This window comes from Ostrea edulis, chromosome 7, assembly GCF_947568905.1.
Source record: "Ostrea edulis chromosome 7, xbOstEdul1.1, whole genome shotgun sequence".
In the NCBI taxonomy this organism is placed as follows: domain Eukaryota; kingdom Metazoa; phylum Mollusca; class Bivalvia; order Ostreida; family Ostreidae; genus Ostrea; species Ostrea edulis.
In genome coordinates this window covers 86,768,630-86,789,910 of record NC_079170.1, presented here as the reverse complement: position 1 = coordinate 86,789,910, position 21,281 = coordinate 86,768,630, and the positions used below count along the sequence as shown (strand labels likewise).

Below are 21,281 nucleotides of genomic sequence, written 5' to 3'. Positions count from 1 at the left end.
ATGGGGTGAAGCTAATCTTTTTCTCTCTTTCGATTAAGTAGGATAATATGTCTTACGGCGTGACCGTGTTTGAGGGCGAAGCAAAAAATATTGGCCTTAGTATCCAGATCCATAACAGGACAAATAATATCCCGAAATATTAGCACAATCAAAGTATTCTAACTTTAGACATTTTTGATCCGTCTATTCATTGAACGCGGGAAACGCTATGCAACTGATGTAAACTGCATTGTGAAGTCATATTCAGAGTTGGTGTTTAGCAAATACACGAACATAGGAAACGTTAATCGACTAGTGATTATTATATGATTAAGAAAATAAGGATTACATGCTTTTATGGATTTTATGTAACATCTCAGAACGACGTGAACATGGATACACGAGATTCAAAATGGAGAAATGCATGTCCACGCGATAGTATTCGAATTCACGCCATTGGGACCAAAATTTTCAAGTTCCATAGGTATGGTTTAATATTTCATCAGTTTTCTATATTTTCCTTGTAAACATGTATGCTTGTGTTACGTATAGGGAGATCCCTTTGGGCCGTGAGAGGGCTTCGCCCTCTATTAGTATATTTCTTTATAGAACCATTTAAAGATTTTTTGTATTATATTACTAATCACGATAGAAATATAGGTCTCACGGCGGGTGTCAAAAGGGGATGATGTGGCCAGGGGTCCATTTTGTCCAACTCTCAATTATGTATTATCTATACGATTTATGAGATTGACCACTGTTCGTTATCATAATCTTTTTATTCTTTATAACTACCTGTATAAAACAAAGGAAAAATTCACAAAGAAATCTGGATTACAATTCTTTTATAATCAATGAAAGGTGACAGACAATATCAATTATACAGATGGTATTAGAAACTGTACACTGGTATCCGTGCAAATGTAAAATGCACTAATATGAATGAATGGAAGTGAGAAATTCCAAAACGTTACTTAAATGGAATATCGGTAACAGAATTGTAAATCTCTTGGGAAGGAAATGGAATAAAACAGAGCAAATGTAAGTCAGCAATTCTATACTTAGACCCTCATTCCTATTCTGTTGATGTTGATATTCTGCCCTATCATATTTGTATTATTTTGTAACTCCTTTGTCTTACTTTTATGTGGAATCAAAATGTAGTGGAATCAAGATGTAGTGGGATCAAAATGTAGCGAAATTTGTTTACGGATTCCTCCCTATGCCTAGATAACTTTCCCTGGAGTCCTTTTATCTTTCATAATTATGATATCACTATATATGCGATTAATTAAAAAAAAATAAATAATAATAATCAACAGTTAATTGTCTCCGTTAATCGATATCTGTTCAATAAGGTTTGCGGTCGAAACACCTCTAAAGACTTCCTCTTTCGAAAACCTTGTTTTTTTCGTTCCTCAGTTTGCTGTTTGAGTGTTGTTCTGTGTTTATGGAATAGTATCTAACTGTACATTTTGCTTTGTTTAGATATATAGTAGAGAGATGCCTTTCTCCATTTAAAATGAGACAGAATACTATCTATGATGGAATCATACATCTACTCAAACTAAAGCTGAATACTATCTATAATACAAACATACCTTCACTTAAACTAAGGCAGAATAAAACTTGTAATACAAAAATTCATGTACATCCACTCAAAATAAAAACAGAATACTATTTGTAATAGAAAAATTCTATTAATTGTTTGTGGTTGTAGATCGGATGGGGGATTTATTGGCATTGTTCTACCCTACTTTGGTTGAATATTTTCATTAAAAAAGTCTGAGATTAAGGTGCCGTCTTGGATCGTCATATACCCCTTTGAAAAAAGTCGTATTTTATTGAAAGTAGACATTAACGGCAAACTGACAACTCAACTGTATGACAAACGGGATGATTTCAGCTTCTCCATCGTCAACTTCCCACATTTATGTAGCAATATTCCATTATCACCTGCATATGGTGTTTATATATCTCAACTGATTTGATATGCAAGAGCTTGTTCTGGGTATAGTCAGTTTTTAAATCGAGGCAAGCTACTGACAAACAAGTTGATGGTACAGGGATTTCAACAGTCTCGATTGAAGTCAGCATTTCGCAAATTCTATGGTCGTTATAACGATCTAGTTCGTCAATACAACCTCGCATTGGGTCATATGCTGTCTGACATGTTTCATACCGATTGTTAAGCCGTTCTTGGCACACTGATTTGACTGCGGATAACTCCGTTTACCTGATCAGGATATGGGGCCCACGGCGGGTGTGACCGGTCAACAGGGGATGCTTACTCCTCCTAGGCACCTGATCCCACCTCTGGTGTGTCCAGGGGTCCGTGTTTGTCCAACTATCTATTTTGTATTGCTTGTAGGAGTTATGAGATTGATCACTGTTCGTTATATTCACCTTGCATTCTAACGATTGAGCCTGTTGATGTTCTTACATATACAAAATAGTTGAAGTCCAATGATAATGTCATTGCTATTCCTACGACTGCATGTCATATTTCGTAGGCTATTTTAATACAGTGTATATATATTTGTATTGCTTATAGGAGTTATGAGATTGATCACTGTTCGTTATCTTCACCTTGCATAAACTGTCGAAACTATCTTATAAATGGTATGAAAATTGATAGTTTATCCGTCATTATGTGCAGTTTTCAATACTGCGTTCTGGTACAAAGCTTCAGTGCTTACAGCTTTTTCCACCTGCTTGTTTGATCAATCTAAAAACAACTTCTGATGTGGGTGATTCTAATGATCAAAATAGTGTTATATATTGTGATTTGCATTGGCAAGATAGGACCACGTCCCTCTAGTTGATGCAAAAATGTCATATTGTGGAAACGTTGACAATGTAGCGTTCAGATACTTCTCTATCTGTAGCATACGTTGCAGAATAGCAAGTGCAAATATCTGGCGGAAGGGTTGGATCTGTTTTAAACAAGACTGCAGGTAGTAGGTTGTCTCTATCACTTTAGTTGGCTTATTAAATGCTTCTGAATTACGTTGCATCTTAACTTGGCCTACATGACATACTCCTCTGTTATGGAGATCTAAATTTAGATTTTATATAGCTTCATTTGAAAGAATTGAACAGACCGTAAAGCAGAGTCTATTGTCAGTTTTGTGCACTTTTTCGTGAGAGATGTTTTGAGATTATAAAATATTTACATTTTGCAGGAATAGTTATCATCTATGAAATCCAATGATGTCACGACCAATGGATTCATTTATCTATCAGATTGTTGCTGTTCTAATTGTTTGGTTGATGTTTCCTTTACCGAAACACCACCATTGTGTAAGTATCTTCCGATTTTTCTTTTTTCAAATAAGAAGGATCCCTGGCACATGCATAATATCTAAAGTATAATATTACTATTACTTAATTTCTCGTATAATTAAGATATGTATAAATATGCTTACTACTCTATTGAGAGAGAGAGAGAGAGAGAGAGAGAGAGAGAGAGAGAGGTGTAAGCAGTATAGAGTAATACCTTATATATTCATCAGATTTATTACATTGGACATACAATGGAGCCTCGTTAATCCGGAGACTTTGTTTCCCAAAATCGTCCGGATAAATATGCTTATAACATATTTCTTCCTTTACAAATTTTATATAATCACCATTTTACGTTATTTAGTGTTTTAGCATTTGTACATTGTGTTTATTGACAACTATCAAACTTATATATCGTTAAGATATTTATGCTATTTGCTATCCTAATAATCAATGCATTGATGGAAATTACTTATACAGCTGGAATTTCAATTGACTGTGAGAACGATCAGCCCCAAGTGCTGTCTAGCCATTTCTATCAATTAATTGTAAATCCTGAAGTTACAACTGCGCATAGTGTGATGCAAACTATTTTTGTAATGCTACAATATCCTGGTGTTTAAGCGAATTTGAAAGCGTTTGTGAAATGTTTACGTGCATTTAAAATCCAACAAGGTGCTGGGACGTGTGACTGTAAATCATATGGATACACATAGAAAAAGTATTGCAACACCAAAGTTACTCGTACTTCTTTATATTATATTTGCTTCAACAGAGCAGTAATTCTGAATACAATCTGTACCTTTGTATTCAATATGTCTGTATTCAGTTGTCTCCTGTCCATTCTGCTGGCCAGGAATCGCCCGTGCGACTATTGCACTCACTTTCAACAGAATTGTGAGTTTTGTATACAGGGATTTAATCCTTTATTCAACCTGTACATATTGGTAAATTAGGTTTACTTGCATATTGAAATTATGGGGTCTCCACAAGTCTTTTAAAATAGCCATCCGATGGCATATTATTAAAATGGGGAAGGAGGCTCATTATATATGTCATTGACACATACAGGTTATAAAATACGTCACCATTAACATTTGGTATTAGCTGAAATTCAAGTTAGAGAAACACAAGTCAATATCAAAATACGGACAAAGATTTCATATGATTTGATGAACTTTCCAGATGAATAGGGCTAAAATAGAAATAATATGAAACATCGAAAAGGAAGTTGATGAGGTTTTTAAGACATTCCTCCAGGTATTTAATCTACGTGCAGCGGGTAATTATAGCGTCGGGAATGTTTAGTGGTTTTTTCTCTAAAATATACTTTGAAATATTGACACTTTATTTTTTGGCACATTTTCATTTAACAAGTGTATCATTTATAGGAATAGTGAATTTGGTGCTTTGATTTTTGGTGGATTTTCTTCATCCACAAAAACATTTCCAGCGCTCCAAAATTACCTGATATACGATATTTTGTTAATCGTGCCAAATTGCCTAATGAAAATATAAGGGCTTGCTCCTTCTTATCCCACCTCTGGAATATGCAGGGTTCCGTGTCTGTTCTCGATACACACATACATACTCATAGATGAAGGTAAAACAGGACCAAACATTTGACGTCAATATCAAATGTTCCGTCATGGTATTGATTAGTTTATGAACTAATTAATTTGTAAATACTAAACATCAATAAACAGCGGAAGTTGAGGAAAGAGAATCGGAATAGATTGATTGTACTTATTCGTATGCAAATGTCATTTTTACATTACTGGCTACATTAAGATATATTGATATAGTCATACATAATAATAAGCATAAAAACAGGAACGATAGATTACCTGGAATTCTGAAGGTACTGCTTCGGTAGTAATATTCTAAGTCACGAATTGTATAACCATTGACATAACAGTCATGGATAAATTTATAGAGAGGATTGTGAAACAAGTTACGGTAACAATTCATACATTTTCATGTTTTTACAGATGAGACTACCACGGTCTGGATTACATGTTTTCTCGGTCGATACCTGCCCTAGAAACCTGTCTGAAATCGAGGCCGCCTCTCGTAGACTCAATTGTTCTGGGATTCAGGAGTTTGAATATGTTTACCATTGTCTTCCGCGCTTTGATCTCTCTCATCTTGTTGAATTCTGTTACGATGATATCAGTGGGTGGACCGAACCTGGTAATTAAATTAATTAATCAAAGTTGATGTGAAATTCATCAAGGTGTATGTTTAAGAAACAATCAAAGAATCTGTACAAATGTTCATTTACAAAGCAATAAAAGTACTCTATGATATGAAAGGTGTATGATTATATACGCTGAAGTATCCTATCAAGATTGTCTTTCTACAACGGATATTGATGGAATTGTTGTATGACTGAAAACCTTACGTATAGATTTTTATTATTTGTGTTTGGGGGTTGATATTTATATTAGTACAACATTATTTTAATTAGCTCTTCTGAGCGAAAGGCTCAAAGAGCTAATGCTATGGCCATTTGTGCGGTGTGCGGTGTGCGTAAACGTTTTAGAAAAAGGGCTAAAACTCAAGAACCCCTTGGCCAATTTTTTTCAAATTTGTTACAGGGTATCATTGGCCCAAGGGCTTTCATACATACTAAATAAAGGGATGTGACCCTTTAACAAGGGGAGATAATCAGGAAAATACAAAATAAAGAGTGGTTGCTAAAAAATCTTCTTCTCAAGAACCACAGGGCAGATTATCACCAAACTTACACATAAGGATGAGGATATGTTGTAGATTAAAAATTGTTTAAGGCATTACCCTGGGGCAAAGGGCATGGTCTCAAGGTCACTTCAAAGTTGACCTAAATTTAATTTTTTTTTAAATTCCTTAAATCTTAGATATTTTAGTCATTATAAGGACTAGGATCATCAAATTCTGACAGTTGATGCATCTTAGGACCTTGTGTCAAGTTGTTTCAAAAGTAGGTCACGGTGACCTACTTTTTGAATTTTGCAGGTATTTTTTTAAAAATTAATTTTGATGCATATCTTGGACACTTTGAGGCCTATGATCATCAAAACTTGTCAGTTGGTGGATCATGGGACCTTGAAATGCGTCAACTGAAAAATAGGTCACCGTGACCTACTTTCTGAATTTTATGGCTTATCATTTATAGATATATTTTAAGTTGTTATTTCAAATACCGAGAGGTTTAGAATCATCTAATCTTGTAAGTTGATGCATCTTGAGGCCTTGAAACATATTTATAAAAAAGTAGGTCACAGTGACCTACTTTTTGAATTTTGCAGCTATTCAAATTTCACATTTTCAATTTTAGATGCATATTTTGGGCACTGTAAAACCTAGGATCATCAAACTTTGATGCGTCTTCAGTCTTCGGTTTGTGTCGACCAAAAAGTAGGTCACCGTGACCTACTTTTGGTATTTGACAGCTAAATTACTATATTTCAGACACTATTTGACCTACAATCATCAAATTTTGTCAGTTGATGCATCTTGAGTCTTCGGTGTGTATCGACCAAAAAGTAGGTCACTGTGACCTACTTTTGGCATTTGACAGTTATATTTATATATTTCAAATACTATTTGACCTACAGTCATCAAACTTTGTCAGTTGATGGGTCTTGCATGTTCAGAGTTCGCTGACCAGAAAGTAGGTCACCATGACCTACGATTGGAATTTGACAGCTATATTTCAATATTCAGATACTAATTGGCTTAAAATCATCAAACTTTGTCAGTTGATATTTTTTGGGTTCTCAAAATGTGTAAACCAAAAAGTAGGTCACATTGACCTACTTTTTTTGAATTCTTAGGATTTAACTAAAGATTTAGAATACTAAGAGGCTAAGAATAGAAATGGTGGGGTTGTACAATTTATCAGAAGAGCGATTCTAGGCCCTTGGGCCTCTTGTTTTGTTAAAATATAAACATTGAACCTTGAGCTATGAAATGCTGACAAAAATCCCATCTCATGGATTTTGTTATGAGTTGTACAATATTACTAATAGTTGGGTATATTATGCAAGGTGAAGATAACGAACAGTGATCAATCTCATAACTCCTACAAGCAATACAAAATAGATAGTTGGGCAAACATGGACCCCTGGACACACCAGAGGTGGGATCAGGTGCCTAGGAGGAGTAAGCATCCCCTGTTGACCGGTCACACCCGCCGTGAGCCCCATATCCTGATCAGGAAAACGGAGTTATCCGCAGTCAAAATCAGTGTGCCAAGAACGGCTTATCAATCGGTATGAAACACGTCAGACAGCATTTGAGCCAATGCAAGGTTGTATTGACGAACTAGATCGTTATAACGACCATAGAATTTGCGAAATGCTGACTTCAATCGAGACTGTTGAAATCCCTGTACCATCAACTTGTTTGTCAGTAGCTTGCCTCGATTTAAAAACTGACTATACCCAGAACAAGCTCTTGCATATCGAATCAGTTGAGATATATAAACACCATATGCAGGTGATAATGGAATATTGCTACATAAATGTGGGAAGTTGACGATGGAGAAGCTGAAATCATCCCGTTTGTCATACAGTTGAATACATAGAATTAATAGAAATATCAAATTCATTTTGATGGTTTTATGGAGGAGGGAGGGGTAGTTATGGAAATGCTATATTATATTTTTTCACAAAATATATACAACTCAGTTCAGTTAAGGCTTGCCAGGAACAATTACAGTGCTGTATACAAATGTAGCTCAGTGCACATCGCACCATATGACGTCACAGTAAAAACATACGTCACGACGCACAAGTTCTTACAGTTGTATCACGGGGAAAGTGTCATAATAGTATGTCATTATTTACTACCGTTATCAAGTGATAAGCAGTATTCATGAAAATTTTTCTTGTCAAATGCTTATCATATAATCATATATTATTTCTTTTTCATATCAAATCACTCTGCATTTATCATATCTAGTTTGCACGAAGGTGATGTTCATTTTATATTGTTACCTTGAAATCGCCCCTACATATTCTCCTGATCGGATTAGCACTGCGTTTAATTTACATAATTATTGCGACCAGCTGCAGTAAATGTAAAAAATGCAACGATGTACAGTGTATGGTGGTGCTTGATGTTTATAAATTTTTATTTTTATTACATTGATATATCAGAAAAGTGTTGAGAGCAACTTCTGACACAAACAGAAACCCCTTTCCGCATCTGATAAGATCTTGCATACTCATGAAAATTAAGAAATATGCTGCATTAGAGGCATTTTAAACTTCCTTCCTTCTATCGGAGAACTTGCTCCCAAAACTTTTCAGGTAATATAAAGTAGGCTCTGTTTTTCAATATTAAAAGGGTCAGCCTGCATGTAACCGATATCGTTGCACTTTTGCAATTATCACAATAATTTTTGTTGGTTCTAAATATATAATGTCATGTGATAGTCTCGTGATGTTCAACACATGCCTCGATGAAAATGTATGGAAGACTACTGGGTATCGGTTTAAACGTCCTTTCGTTCTCGGATATTTTCCATTAAATATTTTCCATATAAAACACTAAAGGCCATTTTATGCACCTATTTTACTTTATTTTTGTATGGAACGCCTTAATTCAATTGAGAACATTGATTACTGTTCGTTATCTTCACCTTTCATGTGGTTTTGGTGTTGAAATATGCATATGTTCAACACTTTCTAGAGACAACTTCGAGCAATAGCAGTGATTGGTTTTTTATTAGTGTTTGAGAATGTTTGGTGAATTAATCAGTATTATGTCGAAACAGATAAGAAACGATTGAAAGATATTAACTACTTAGCAGTATTTCCTTGGTAGTTTTGTAATCTTATCTGAACTAAGAAACCAGTGTGTTACAAGTCTTTTAGCATGGAGTTCCGTGTTATCTCAATAGAAATTCACAACTACGATGCTCCATTTATTTTACAGTACGATTTGTTGGAGTAACTGACAATTACAATTAGAGCATTTGAGACAACCCAAACCCACTGACATAGAATAGAGTGCAGTAAAGGATTGTCCAGAGCATTTTGAATATTACCATGGATAAATGTTAATATGGCATTACATGTACATTAATTTAATAGAACCTTTATCTATGTCGAATTTGCGTGTTAACATTAAATCTGCAAAATCTGAGTAACGTCTTACCTATTTATAGGGAATTGTATGGTACTCCACACTCAGACTCTGAACAACCACCCGTGTAAATATTTCACAAAAGGCTGTCCTAACAAGCCGTACCAGACAAGGAAAATGTATAACTGTAAGTATCTGTTACCATAGTTATTCTTTGTGAGACTTTCATACGTACATTGACATATAAAGTCACAAATAATCTCCAATCTCAGATCTTCACCTGAGGTTTAAGCTTTTATTCAGACTGAAAAATATCTTAATCGTCCTAATTCATAATAACCGAAATGCAAAAACCAGAAACAACTTTCATTACCGTCATACGTTTCGACAAGAAGTGGTTACATTTACAGACTTGTAGACAACGCGATGCAATGATAATAATTATCATCATTTTAACGTAGGGATCTTTCTTTATTTGATTTTTTATGATGGAATGTTTATATACAGTGTATCTTAAAGGGGTATGAACACTTTATTTGATCGATTGAAATTAACAGTTTTTGTGAAAGAATTAAATTCTATTGAATGATTGGATAAAAAACATTTCTACATGATATAATTTGTATTTACATAAAATCATGTTCCCAAAATCGTGTTTGTCAACAAGATCAATTAAGGCGCCAAGCAAAGGACAGACAAATTTCATTGTAAGCATTTTTATCGAAGCCATAAACTGATGGTTGAGTCATGTGACATGTAAGCATAAACAGGGTTCGTACCTTTTTTTGAAATGAAATGTTTAGATACTTCAAATACATTGTACATATTTGCATCCGTTATTAAAATTTAGATTTCTTATTTTGTTTTATACGAATCAAATAACATCATGTCAATCACATTTGATATTGAGACATTTTTATACCAAAATAGTGCCCATCATGCCCTTTAAAACGAAAATGTTTCATGAATTTGTTCATAGCACTCAAGTATTTGTTTAGATATTAATTCATTATATCTTGTTTAACGTCCCTCTCGAGACTTTTCACTCATAGGGACATGTCATCAAAACTATCGTGAATTTAAAGTTTAATCTTATATTTGTATATTTGTTTTAATTTTTAGACTAAACCACCAGCATTATATGCTTTTACACCGTTTGATATGAACGTTTGTTAGAACTCTTGTTCACAGCTATGCATATCGATGAATTGATCGTTTTCTATACTTCATAGATCCAGCTTGCATTGACATAGACAGAAAAGAGAAATGTTATCGAATGGACCCCAACTGTACATCGATTACTAAGTACATTTATTGTTAATTTTTTGTGCGTTCTTTTACGTCTCATTTGATTTTCAAGGTGAAGTGCTACATGTTCTGATCTATGCCTGACGTCCATAAAAAAAGCACACGCTGGAAAAGTCGGTGTCTCTGAAGTTGCTGTTTCAGCATATCTATAACAGTTGCATGGACCTTTTAAATTCAAGAATATTCACGTACACAGGTGTCCACAGCTAGGAAATCAATTCATCGGCGATGATAGAAGAGTCGAATACAAATTAAAGCGAACCAAAAATATTGTTAGTCACCATTTTCAATGGTATTGACTGTATTCATTTTCCACTTTACTGATTAAAACCAAGAAATAATTGGGGTAATTATGGAGTGGAGTGGAGTTGTGGAGTCATGGAGTCGTGGAGTGGAGTCAATGAATAAAATTCATGTTTATCATGTATGAAATATACATTTACAAACCACAACATAGGACTTTGATATAAAAATGCTTACAAATAAAATTAAAATAACATGCATTACTGAATGCAGAAACTGATCATGATTTTGCAACTCTTAATCAGTAACCTTTTGTTTGAAATTTAATTACTGAGTGCCTGTATTATATAATCAGTCCTGGAATGTAATACAGCTACTCTTTGATCTACTTCACACTGTTGTGGACACAGTCTAATTGGACAGGGCCCTTATCACATATGTGAATAGGTGTCCCAGATAACTATTAACTTTATAAAAAAAACAACCAAGATTTACTCCTGTCAATTGATCAATAATATTGATAGGTTATAGCAATCTATAATTGATCAAAACAAAAAATCCTCAGCTAGTTTTAATAAAAACACATGAATTTAGGAAATGCCATTGCCTGGCCATGCATTTGCACAGTGTTAAAATGATGAAGAGATTATCTGACATTGCAGGTCATAAATTTGACCTCATTCTTGGTGCTTGTGACAGGAAAATTTTCCTCACTCCTAAGGGGATGAAGGGGCTTTGACAGATGTGTGTGCAACTAAAGTAGAACAAACAGATTGAACCAAATTCCAATGCACCTATTTGTACCGGATGAGGGTGTTGAGTTACATTACTAGTGACAGTTGGGGGATAATAAAGTTATGAAGCACAGAGACTCCTCTCCATGACTCTACAACTCCACTCCGCTCCACTCCATAAATTACCCCAAGCCGTTGATAAGCTCGACAGAAAATTCATTTTGATTATTTTAGTGTGCAAACAACCAGTCATGCAGTTTACAAAATTTTAGATGTAAATTTAATCAAATATTGATAAACAGTTATTTTGTTGTGTACTTTCAAGAAAATCTGTCATAAAAAGTTTGAAAACCAAACTACACACCATAGACATTCAGTTTTTTTTAAATACACATTTTCCCCTGGTCGGAAAAAATGCTATTCAAGATGATATTGTACACTTTAAAATTCCCCATACTGATTTAAGATATTTCATAAAATTATACTGTATATATAAATTTTCTATGACAAATCTATTGATATTTCTGTCTGTGACCCAAGTAAACTTTATTCTGTTCATTATAAAGCAAATAAACCGGGTAACATCGTAATCAAACGCCAGGACGAAGTGATTATTTCAGGAATACACATCGGACATTCATAATTGACCCATTCTCACCTACTAAACAGAACTTCAGCCTGAATGTATATATTGCGTCTGTCTATTAACTATACATCACATTCTTTTAGAATACAGTGACTTTACGTCTGTAAGGGATAGGTCTTTATGTAATGTGCAATCATTGCAAAAACTCTACAAATATCGACAATTATTAAATCATACAATATTTACAATAATGTAAAACTTATACGGTACCAATTTTGATGCACCAGATGCGCATTTCGACAAATAATGTCTCTTCAGTGATGCTCAACCGAAATGTTTGAAATCCGAAATAACTATGAAGTTTTAGAGCTAAATATAGACAAAAACAGCGTGCCAAAAAAGTGGAGCTAAATTCGTCCAAGGATAAGAGCTATGCATGAGGGAGATAATCCTTAATTTTGAAATGAATTTCTAAGTTTTATAACAGCAATTAAATATACATCCGTATTTTCAAGCTAGTAACGAAGTACTTAGCTACTGGGCTGTAGAGACCCTCGGGGACTAACAGTCCACCAGCATGCGATTTTTACCGATCAAGTTGAATACTTTGATAATACAACTGTTGATATCCATGAAATTATATGTATTTTCACCTGTGTATGTATTTCTTACTTTTACATCCTTCGAATGGGACGTTACAGGGTGTCTCGTATTAAGGGTCACAACCTCCTTGTCACGCAAAGATCGTTTCCCTGATTTCGAGTAGGCTTACTCGGGACCTTCAGGGAAACTCAAACACTCAAAGCCAAACATATTTCAATTATTCAACTGTCATAAAATGGCTGAAATATTGCCAAAATGGCGTAAAACCGCTATCAATCTTAGGCATCAAGCGTCAGCTGATTGACAGAGCACGTGCACCTCGTGTGTAACAATCGGTACATGTGGTGAATAAAATGTCATTTTAGTTTTCCTTTACTAAATAGACAGATTAAATGCTTTTATTGCCTTCTAGATTAAATCAGGTTAAATAACTTTTCATTATACTCGATTAATTTATATTCAAGTAGACTTTTACAACACTCATGTGCAGAATTAATCACACACACATTTTACATTAATATGCACTTCTCCGTTGATTTAGATAATGTTCATTCTTCATACACAAAGTTGAAACCTTGAAGTCTTAGTCAAAATTACTCAATTTAAAAGAAAGAATAAAAATCATGAATTCCTTGACATTTTGTTCATCATGTTGAATGATAAGATGATAATTAAAACATTATAACTGTCTGCATCATTTACTTGAAATGTCATGGGTCCTCAGATCTGACCTTAAAACGGATGTACCGTGTCACAGCACAGGTATTTGAATTTTTAGTCAGTAAATAGATATAAATAGAAGACTCTCTCTCTCTCTCTCTCTCTCTCTCTGTCTCTCTCTCTCTCTCTCTCTCTCTCTCTCTCTCTCTCTCTCTCTCTTCAGATACAGTTTTTTTTATTTTTATCTATCTATTCATTAAGGTTCAGATACCTATGGTCACAGTAGGTGTGGCATGCTAAAGAACCCCCACTGTTCAATGGCCGTAAGCGCCGAGCAAAGACCTAAATTTGAAGCCCATCACCGGTATCCATGATGTCTCCGTATGAATGAAACATTGTTGAGAGGGACGTTAAGCAACATACAATCTTTTTAAAGTTTAATATCTTATTAGAAATACACCCGAAACACCATTAAAGATACAAGGAGGGGCAAGGGGAACCTGAAGTCCTGTACACAAACACCTGTACGTTTACTTGATCAAGATATAAGGCTCAGGAGGGGTGTGGCCGGTCGACAGGGGATGCTTAATCCTCCTAGGGACTTGATCCAATCTCTGATATGTACAGGACTCCCTGTTTGCCCAGCAATTAATTTTGTATTTCTTATTTACTGTAGGAGTTCGTGGTGATTTTCCTGTATGATTTGCATAGAGCTCTAGAAAATGAAAAGCAACATCATAGTCAATTTTAAAGATTGATTGATTAAACATTGTTTAACATCCCTCTCGAGCATATTTCACTCATATGAATAGGTCACCAATGCCGGTGAAGGACTACAAATTTAGGCCTATGCTCGGCGCTTGTGGCTTTGGAGCGGCGGATCTTTATCGTCCCACACTTGCTGTGATACGAGGCCTCGGTTTTTGTGTTCTCATCCGAAGGATCACCCCATTTAGTCGACTTTTTTCGATAAACCATGGGTACTGAATACCTACTCTAACCCGGATCCCTACATGAACAATTTTAAAGATAAACCATAAGTAAATATCTGTGTTTTAACCACAAGTTCTTGCACTTTGAGCAATGAGGTATTGTTTAGTTGTTTAAGTCACTACACATGTCAATCATTTCCTCTATTTTCTAAAACGAGGAGTTGTAGAGGAATTTTTTTTAAAAATAGATAGCACAAAACCAAGATTCTGATATTTATGGACTTTTCAAAAACAAATTTGTGTCTGAATATCAATGTAGTGACATATTTTGACAAATAATACTAGTTTCTAAATTTACACGTAAGTAGACATGAATACTAGTGCTTTGATTTTTATAGACACAACATACATGTACATTTATGCATATTAGTATGGCTGTTGAGGGCACGTTGCAATTCTTTAAAAAAACATCTTAATCCCACAAGCGTCTGGTGTAAACCTACGTAGAATCAACTCCCATCAGTACTTTCAGTATATTGATATTGATAAGGACTTTAAAACGTATAACCTTAAAATGGGGGTTCTGTGTCACGGTTGGCGTTGACATGATAAAAGAAACCCACTGACCAGACCGTGAGCTCCATACATAGATCATATTGTAGTACTTCACCTAAAACTGGTGAGTAAAAAAATCATAGAATCGAAATAACATTCTTGACATTATTCATTTGAGGGACTTTAATAATAATATTTTTAACGAAATTTTGACAGTAATAGATGGTGTAACGCCCTTGTGTTACTAAAGTTCATCATCCCGTAACAACGACAGAATCGGAATGTCCGAGTCAACATTACGTAATATCATGATGTTATGGAATTTTGATATCTCACACTTTTATATAGTGAATTCCACTTTGCTAAGAAATATTTGAAAAATGAAAGATTGTTTCTTTCTGAGAATAAATAGCAATGTCATTAGCGAGGTTGATGTTATGTAAGAACGAGAAACAAAACTTGACAACAGGTAACATAATACCAGTCAAATGTGTTACTTGCATGCGCGCACAGCTCGTCTTAACTATTAGTATAGCTTTATTGGGCAATTTAAGATGAATCATCATTCATAATTTGCATTTTAAACATTCAATTACAATGTATAGATAATTAATAAAAATAAAACAGACACATCGCTCCGGGGGCAATATCTTCGAGTCAGCTGATCGTCAACTGATTAATGTGACTACAACTTTGTGTTGGTAAAGGATTTATGAATGAAACTACATGTATTCTACGTTATATATTTTCTGTTTGATTAGTAAAATTTAGCACCTCGGTTGACAATAATTTACATGCAGAACAGTGCGGCGAATATTTCGTTTTCTCATCGGTATTCTGTTTTACCTAATAAGTATTTGTGAATTAAGTATGTAGTTTAACGATTCATTTAGCGTAAATGATTCATTGCTTCATGACATTTCATTATCAATATCTTTCTTAAACCAAACTGGTCTGATTTCTTCTACATGTTCTAGCCCAGTTTCGAACCCTTTGCAATATATCAGCATAAAATGGTCCACATAAACAGCTTTATTTTAATTCTTTACAATGAAAATTATTTGACAAATCGGTTACACCATTTCTAGGAGATAGAACGATACCAAAAAATACGTGACATGTTCTGTTTAAACAGAAATGAATGATATGATAAACATGATGGTTTGATTGAAACAGGAATTATGGATGATTTCCTTGAACTAAGCATTGTCTTGATATTAATGTTGTAGAAAAATGACAGAGGAACCTGGTAGGCGGGGATGGATCGCTGCAGTAGTGACACCCGTGGTTGTGCTGTGTCTCGTAGTACTGATCTTCATTATCATCATATTACGTCAGCGGAAGGTGTTGGGATCATGTCAAAACACCGAACAAGATGGTACTAACAGTGAATATTTTGATAGTATTTACCATCACTGAAATGTCACTATAAATAGTTAGTGGTAAGATGAACTGTTTTATGTAGCTACAGTATAACTAATTTCATTTAGATGTGGAGAATTTGGATATATCCTATCTATGTCAAAAACATTGTATCATAACTGGATTAATAAATTATGCGTAAATTGATTTCATAACCGAATAGTAAAATAACCAAAAAATAGCCCCATTATCAGTGGATGAGTGATTACAGTCACACAGGCTGCGTCATTATATAATTTTAAACCGGAGGAGAAGTCAACGTTTGGTATGTTTAGAAACAATTTCAAGAACTCTCCATAAACAAAGTCAATGGAGTACCAAACAATCTCTACTTCCTTCAAAATATTTTAAAGCACCATTTCATTTCGATTCATCATAGCAGCCTGCTTTAGCGAGTTACTATCAATTTCTTTAAATAAGATTTGTCATTGCAGGTGAAACGGAAAACAAACCTCTACTTTCTGACGACAACATACCATCAAAAGGAGGCAAGTTTTTATCACGTTGTTAAGGTATTCCATGTATAATGAAAGGACAATGAACAATTTTGAAGGATTTAGATCAACATAAATGATTATTGTTAAATAATGATAAAAGTGAAGCAGATGAAATTCACATGACTGGTAAATGATTAGATGCTGACCTTTTTGCACTTAAGACTTTTTGGAAGAGTTGTCTGCCCTTTATAAAAATAAGAAAAATCTAATTTTCTAAAAATGTGTGTGGTTAATGATTAATTTTATTTCATATTTTCACTAAGAGAAAGTGTTTGTAACTTTCTACCAAGAGATTTGTATGAAAATATAATTTCTTTTTCAAATATTGTAATAAAACATGCTTTTCCCATATACTTCAATGTTAAATTCTAGGTGAAATAAATCAAGCAGCAAACAAAATTTTGAAAATTCTTATGATGGATTATTTTTATTTGATTAATCCTTCAAAATGATACCATGATTACCAAAATTCCACCATCCATTTATTAGATATGAAATATGGTCATTATACATTGAATACTTTAATATACTTAAAACTCAAGCACAGCCAACACAATATGCGCATTTACTTAAGACAGTATCGAACTTGCGATTACATTTGAATTCCATTTTATTTTATTTTTCATTCCACAGAACACTTAGAATAATTTATGTAACACCTTCCTTTTTATCTTTATTGTTTTCTTTATTTTCATACTCAGAGAAATATGTCCATTCACAAAAATATGATGCGTGCGATGAAAATATAAACTGAAAAAGTTAGATTTTTGTGCGATTTACTAAAGAAAGACATTTCACCCTCCTGGGCCTCTAGCTGTTTTACAAAATGAGGTGATGCATGCGTTGAAGTCATTGTTTATCATGAAGGCGAATTTGATAGCGAAAAGATGTAGTGATTGAAATGACGACGATTATCGATGCTTTAGTAGGGATTTGAATGGTTTCAATTGTATTCCCTTGCGGAGAAATCATTCATGGATTGAGTTATGTAAGTTTCCGAACGATTCACATCAAATGTAAGCTGAAATAAATTCAAACCGAAGCGCGACTGATTTCCCACATACTTTATGAAGACTTGGACAGAAATGAGGGGGATAGAAAAGACCGAATATAAATAACCCCCTCGTTTCCACAGAAATATCGCTGTGACCTTCAATTCGACTTTTAGATATATCGATGACGTTTTGTCTATTAACAATGATAGCTTTCATTCATATGTCGATTTGATATATCCCTGTGAGCTCGAAATAAAGGACACCACAGAGTCGTCCACTTCTGCTTCATACTTAGATATTCTATTGAAAGTAGACATTAATGGCAAACTGACAACTCAACTGTATGACAAACGGGATGATTTCAGCTTCTCCATCGTCAACTTCTCACATTTATGTAGCAATATTCCATTATCACCTGCATATGGTGTTTATATATCTCAACTGATTCGATATGCAAGAGCTTGTTCTGGGTATAGTCAGTTTTTAAATCGAGGTAAGCTACTGACAAACAAGTTGATGGTACAGTGATTTCAACAGTCTCGATTGAAGTCAGCATTTCACAAATTCTATGGTCGTTATAACGATCTAGTTCGTCAATACAACCTCGCATTGGGTCAAATGCTGTCTGACGTGTTTCATACCGATTGTTAAGCCGTTCTTGGCACACTGATTTTGACTGCGGATAACTCCGTTTACCTGATCAGGATATGTGGGTCACGACGGGTGTGACCGGTCAACAGGGGATGCTTACTCCTCCTAGGCACCTGATCCCACCTCCGGTGTGTCCAGGGGTCCGTGTTTGCCCAACTATCTATTTTGTATTGCTTGTAGGAGTTATGAGATTGATCGCTGTTCGTTATCGTCACATTGCATAGGCAACGTCATTTCTACTGGTGAACTTAAATACGAGTATGCATGAATTTATTTCTGAAAGCGCTCTTTTGCGCGGTTGTTTACTTAAGAAACCTATATATCAAATTGAAGTGGAGTAAATCCTGAATGTATCTGACATTGTAACATGCATGAAACCTCTCCGAGAAAAAGTGTGAAAAATTCGGTATCTGCTTTGCGCAGTTTATCAACATGATGAGTTTTGCACCTGTAATAAAATATTTATAATCATTTTGGTCTGCAGATTCGCATTTCAAACAGGAGTATATAAAGATAGATAGACAGTGTTATAGATTTTTTATCAATAAGGAAATTCTTTTTTAAAATCTGCTATGGATTTAGTTACTGACAGAGTAAAAATAATACATATTTGTGTTGTTGTTTTTTCTTTTTAAAAACCCATCATTTTGTATAGAGTCACATAGCATTACGTAATGACGTGATTTGATCAAAGTCTTCTGGATGCTCTCTGAACGATTAGTACATGTCCTAATTGTCTCCGCTCTTAACATTGATTGGCAAGCCTAAAAACCAAAAACATGTGGTCTGTATGGTGTAAATACATGTAAGTTTGTAGATTTACTGTAGTTGTACTGGACTTGTGCGAGAAGGACTGACTTCCACAAGCAACGGCTGACTTGGATATTTAAAACTGCGTATGGTATGGAAGCACGATATCGTTAAATATATGTAATATCGACATGTTGGCATTTATACAGGGACCTTCGCAGGACACTTAAGGTGACGAATGAACTCGGTATGACAATGAGATCATAATGAGCTGATACGTCATGACAGTTGCTCCGCCTTGATAAATCCATATTTGGATACACATACACAAACTCTATTTTTAGGATCGTATAAAAATTTATCGGAATATTTTCTTTATTCTACGCTTAAAATAAGTCAATTTCCCCTGATTTGACAACACATCAGAAGATATTATGATAAGAAATACTCCGGTGAAGTTTGTCGTATGGCTGGAATCAGCGTCTGAAATGCGCTTACTACGCACATGGCAAGACGACGTTCAGAAGATGTCAGCTGTACAACTTTGAAATCGGAGAAATCAAGGTAAATTCTTGTAATTGAAATAATGATGTAGGAATACCTGAAACCAAAGTTGTTAACAATGAAAGTAGACACCATTTACGGTATTTTATACATTGACACAATACTTTAGAGGTAGTATATATAGTTTTTTGTTTACATACTGCACACGTCACACGTAGTCGATGTGTATAGGCCTAGCATTCGGTGCACACACGCAAGACAGGACTATATGTTAGAGAACTGATGCTCAAATGGTACCCGTTGTTTCTTATTTATATAAACATGAGTACAGGTCGGTAAAATCCAAAGGCACCTGAAATATGGACATCACATGTAGTTACCCTACCCCCCCACTCTTTCTTTTGATTTCTCTAAAGCTTACAAAAAGCGTGAAACGATTATTACAGTACTTAAATCGAAAGAGACATGCGATAGACAGGGAATCAACACATTTCATATTTATTGCCACAAACAAATATTTTCAGGAGGGGGGGGGTAGCATCAGGTAACTGTGGTAAAATCTTGTACAAATGCATGTGTAGCTACATTAGTTTTGATGCTCTAGATTTACAGTCTTATTTAATATTATCGAGTGACATACTAGAAAAAAACCAAACTTGGGATATTTTATCTACAACCAGTCTAGCATCATATTACTGACCACAGTTTGAATAAATGGAAGAAAAATAAAAGACTCTGAATACATGCTGATTGCCCACATTTTTTATGTGTATTTGAGACCCTTCTTTAATACATGAAATGTTTGCAGCATATGTATTCATAATATGAGATAATGTTATTTACAGATGTGCATGATACCGACAAGAATGTGAACTTTTCAAAGAGCATGCTATTTCCAAGTGTTCCACATCTTTAGAGCAACCACCACAAATGTACTTGCAAGGTAATTTTTACAAACTTTAAATAATCCAATCAGGCACTGGATATACATAAATATAAGTATTATTTACATCTAGTCAACATTAACTTCTTGAAAATGATAAATTATAGAAAATTCATATGAAGCATGTTTTGATATTGCTGTATGGTATGAAACTTGAATGTTTTTATGTTATAACGCACACATAAACTAGAACACTTAGACCTACAGTATTGTGTTTTAAATATTTTTGACTGGCATCTTTCTTCTTTTTTTCCATTTAGTATCCACAGGTGACAGCCATATTGACTCCAGTGAATAATATTTACCTCCATCAGCTGCTTACTACACTGTACATAGTGGTCAACCCAGGATATCCACTAATTGCATTCAGTGATGTGAATTGTCATCTACATTTGTGTTTATGAACTTTAGTAAACTGTCAAGTTTTAATATGAAGAAAATGACTGCTGAAAAGCATATAATCTTGTGTTCTATGAATGTTTTCATTAATTAAACACAAAACAAAATGAGGAATAATTTTATTAAAACTTAATTGAAATTCGCCTTGAATTACTTTGCA

The 21,281-nt window shown here is 34.4% G+C and overlaps 1 protein-coding gene across 1 annotated transcript in view; it reads left to right on the top strand.

Annotated features, from left to right (window-relative positions):
• Nucleotides 1-21,281, top strand: part of LOC125653396 (uncharacterized) — a 157,990-nt gene that overhangs the window by 1,378 nt on the left and 135,331 nt on the right. The window contains exon 2 of the mRNA XM_056142840.1: nt 3,165-3,282. Within this exon, the coding sequence (XP_055998815.1) occupies nt 3,190-3,282 (93 nt within the window). The 5' untranslated portion in view covers nt 3,165-3,189. The remainder of the gene's footprint in view (nt 1-3,164; nt 3,283-21,281) is intronic.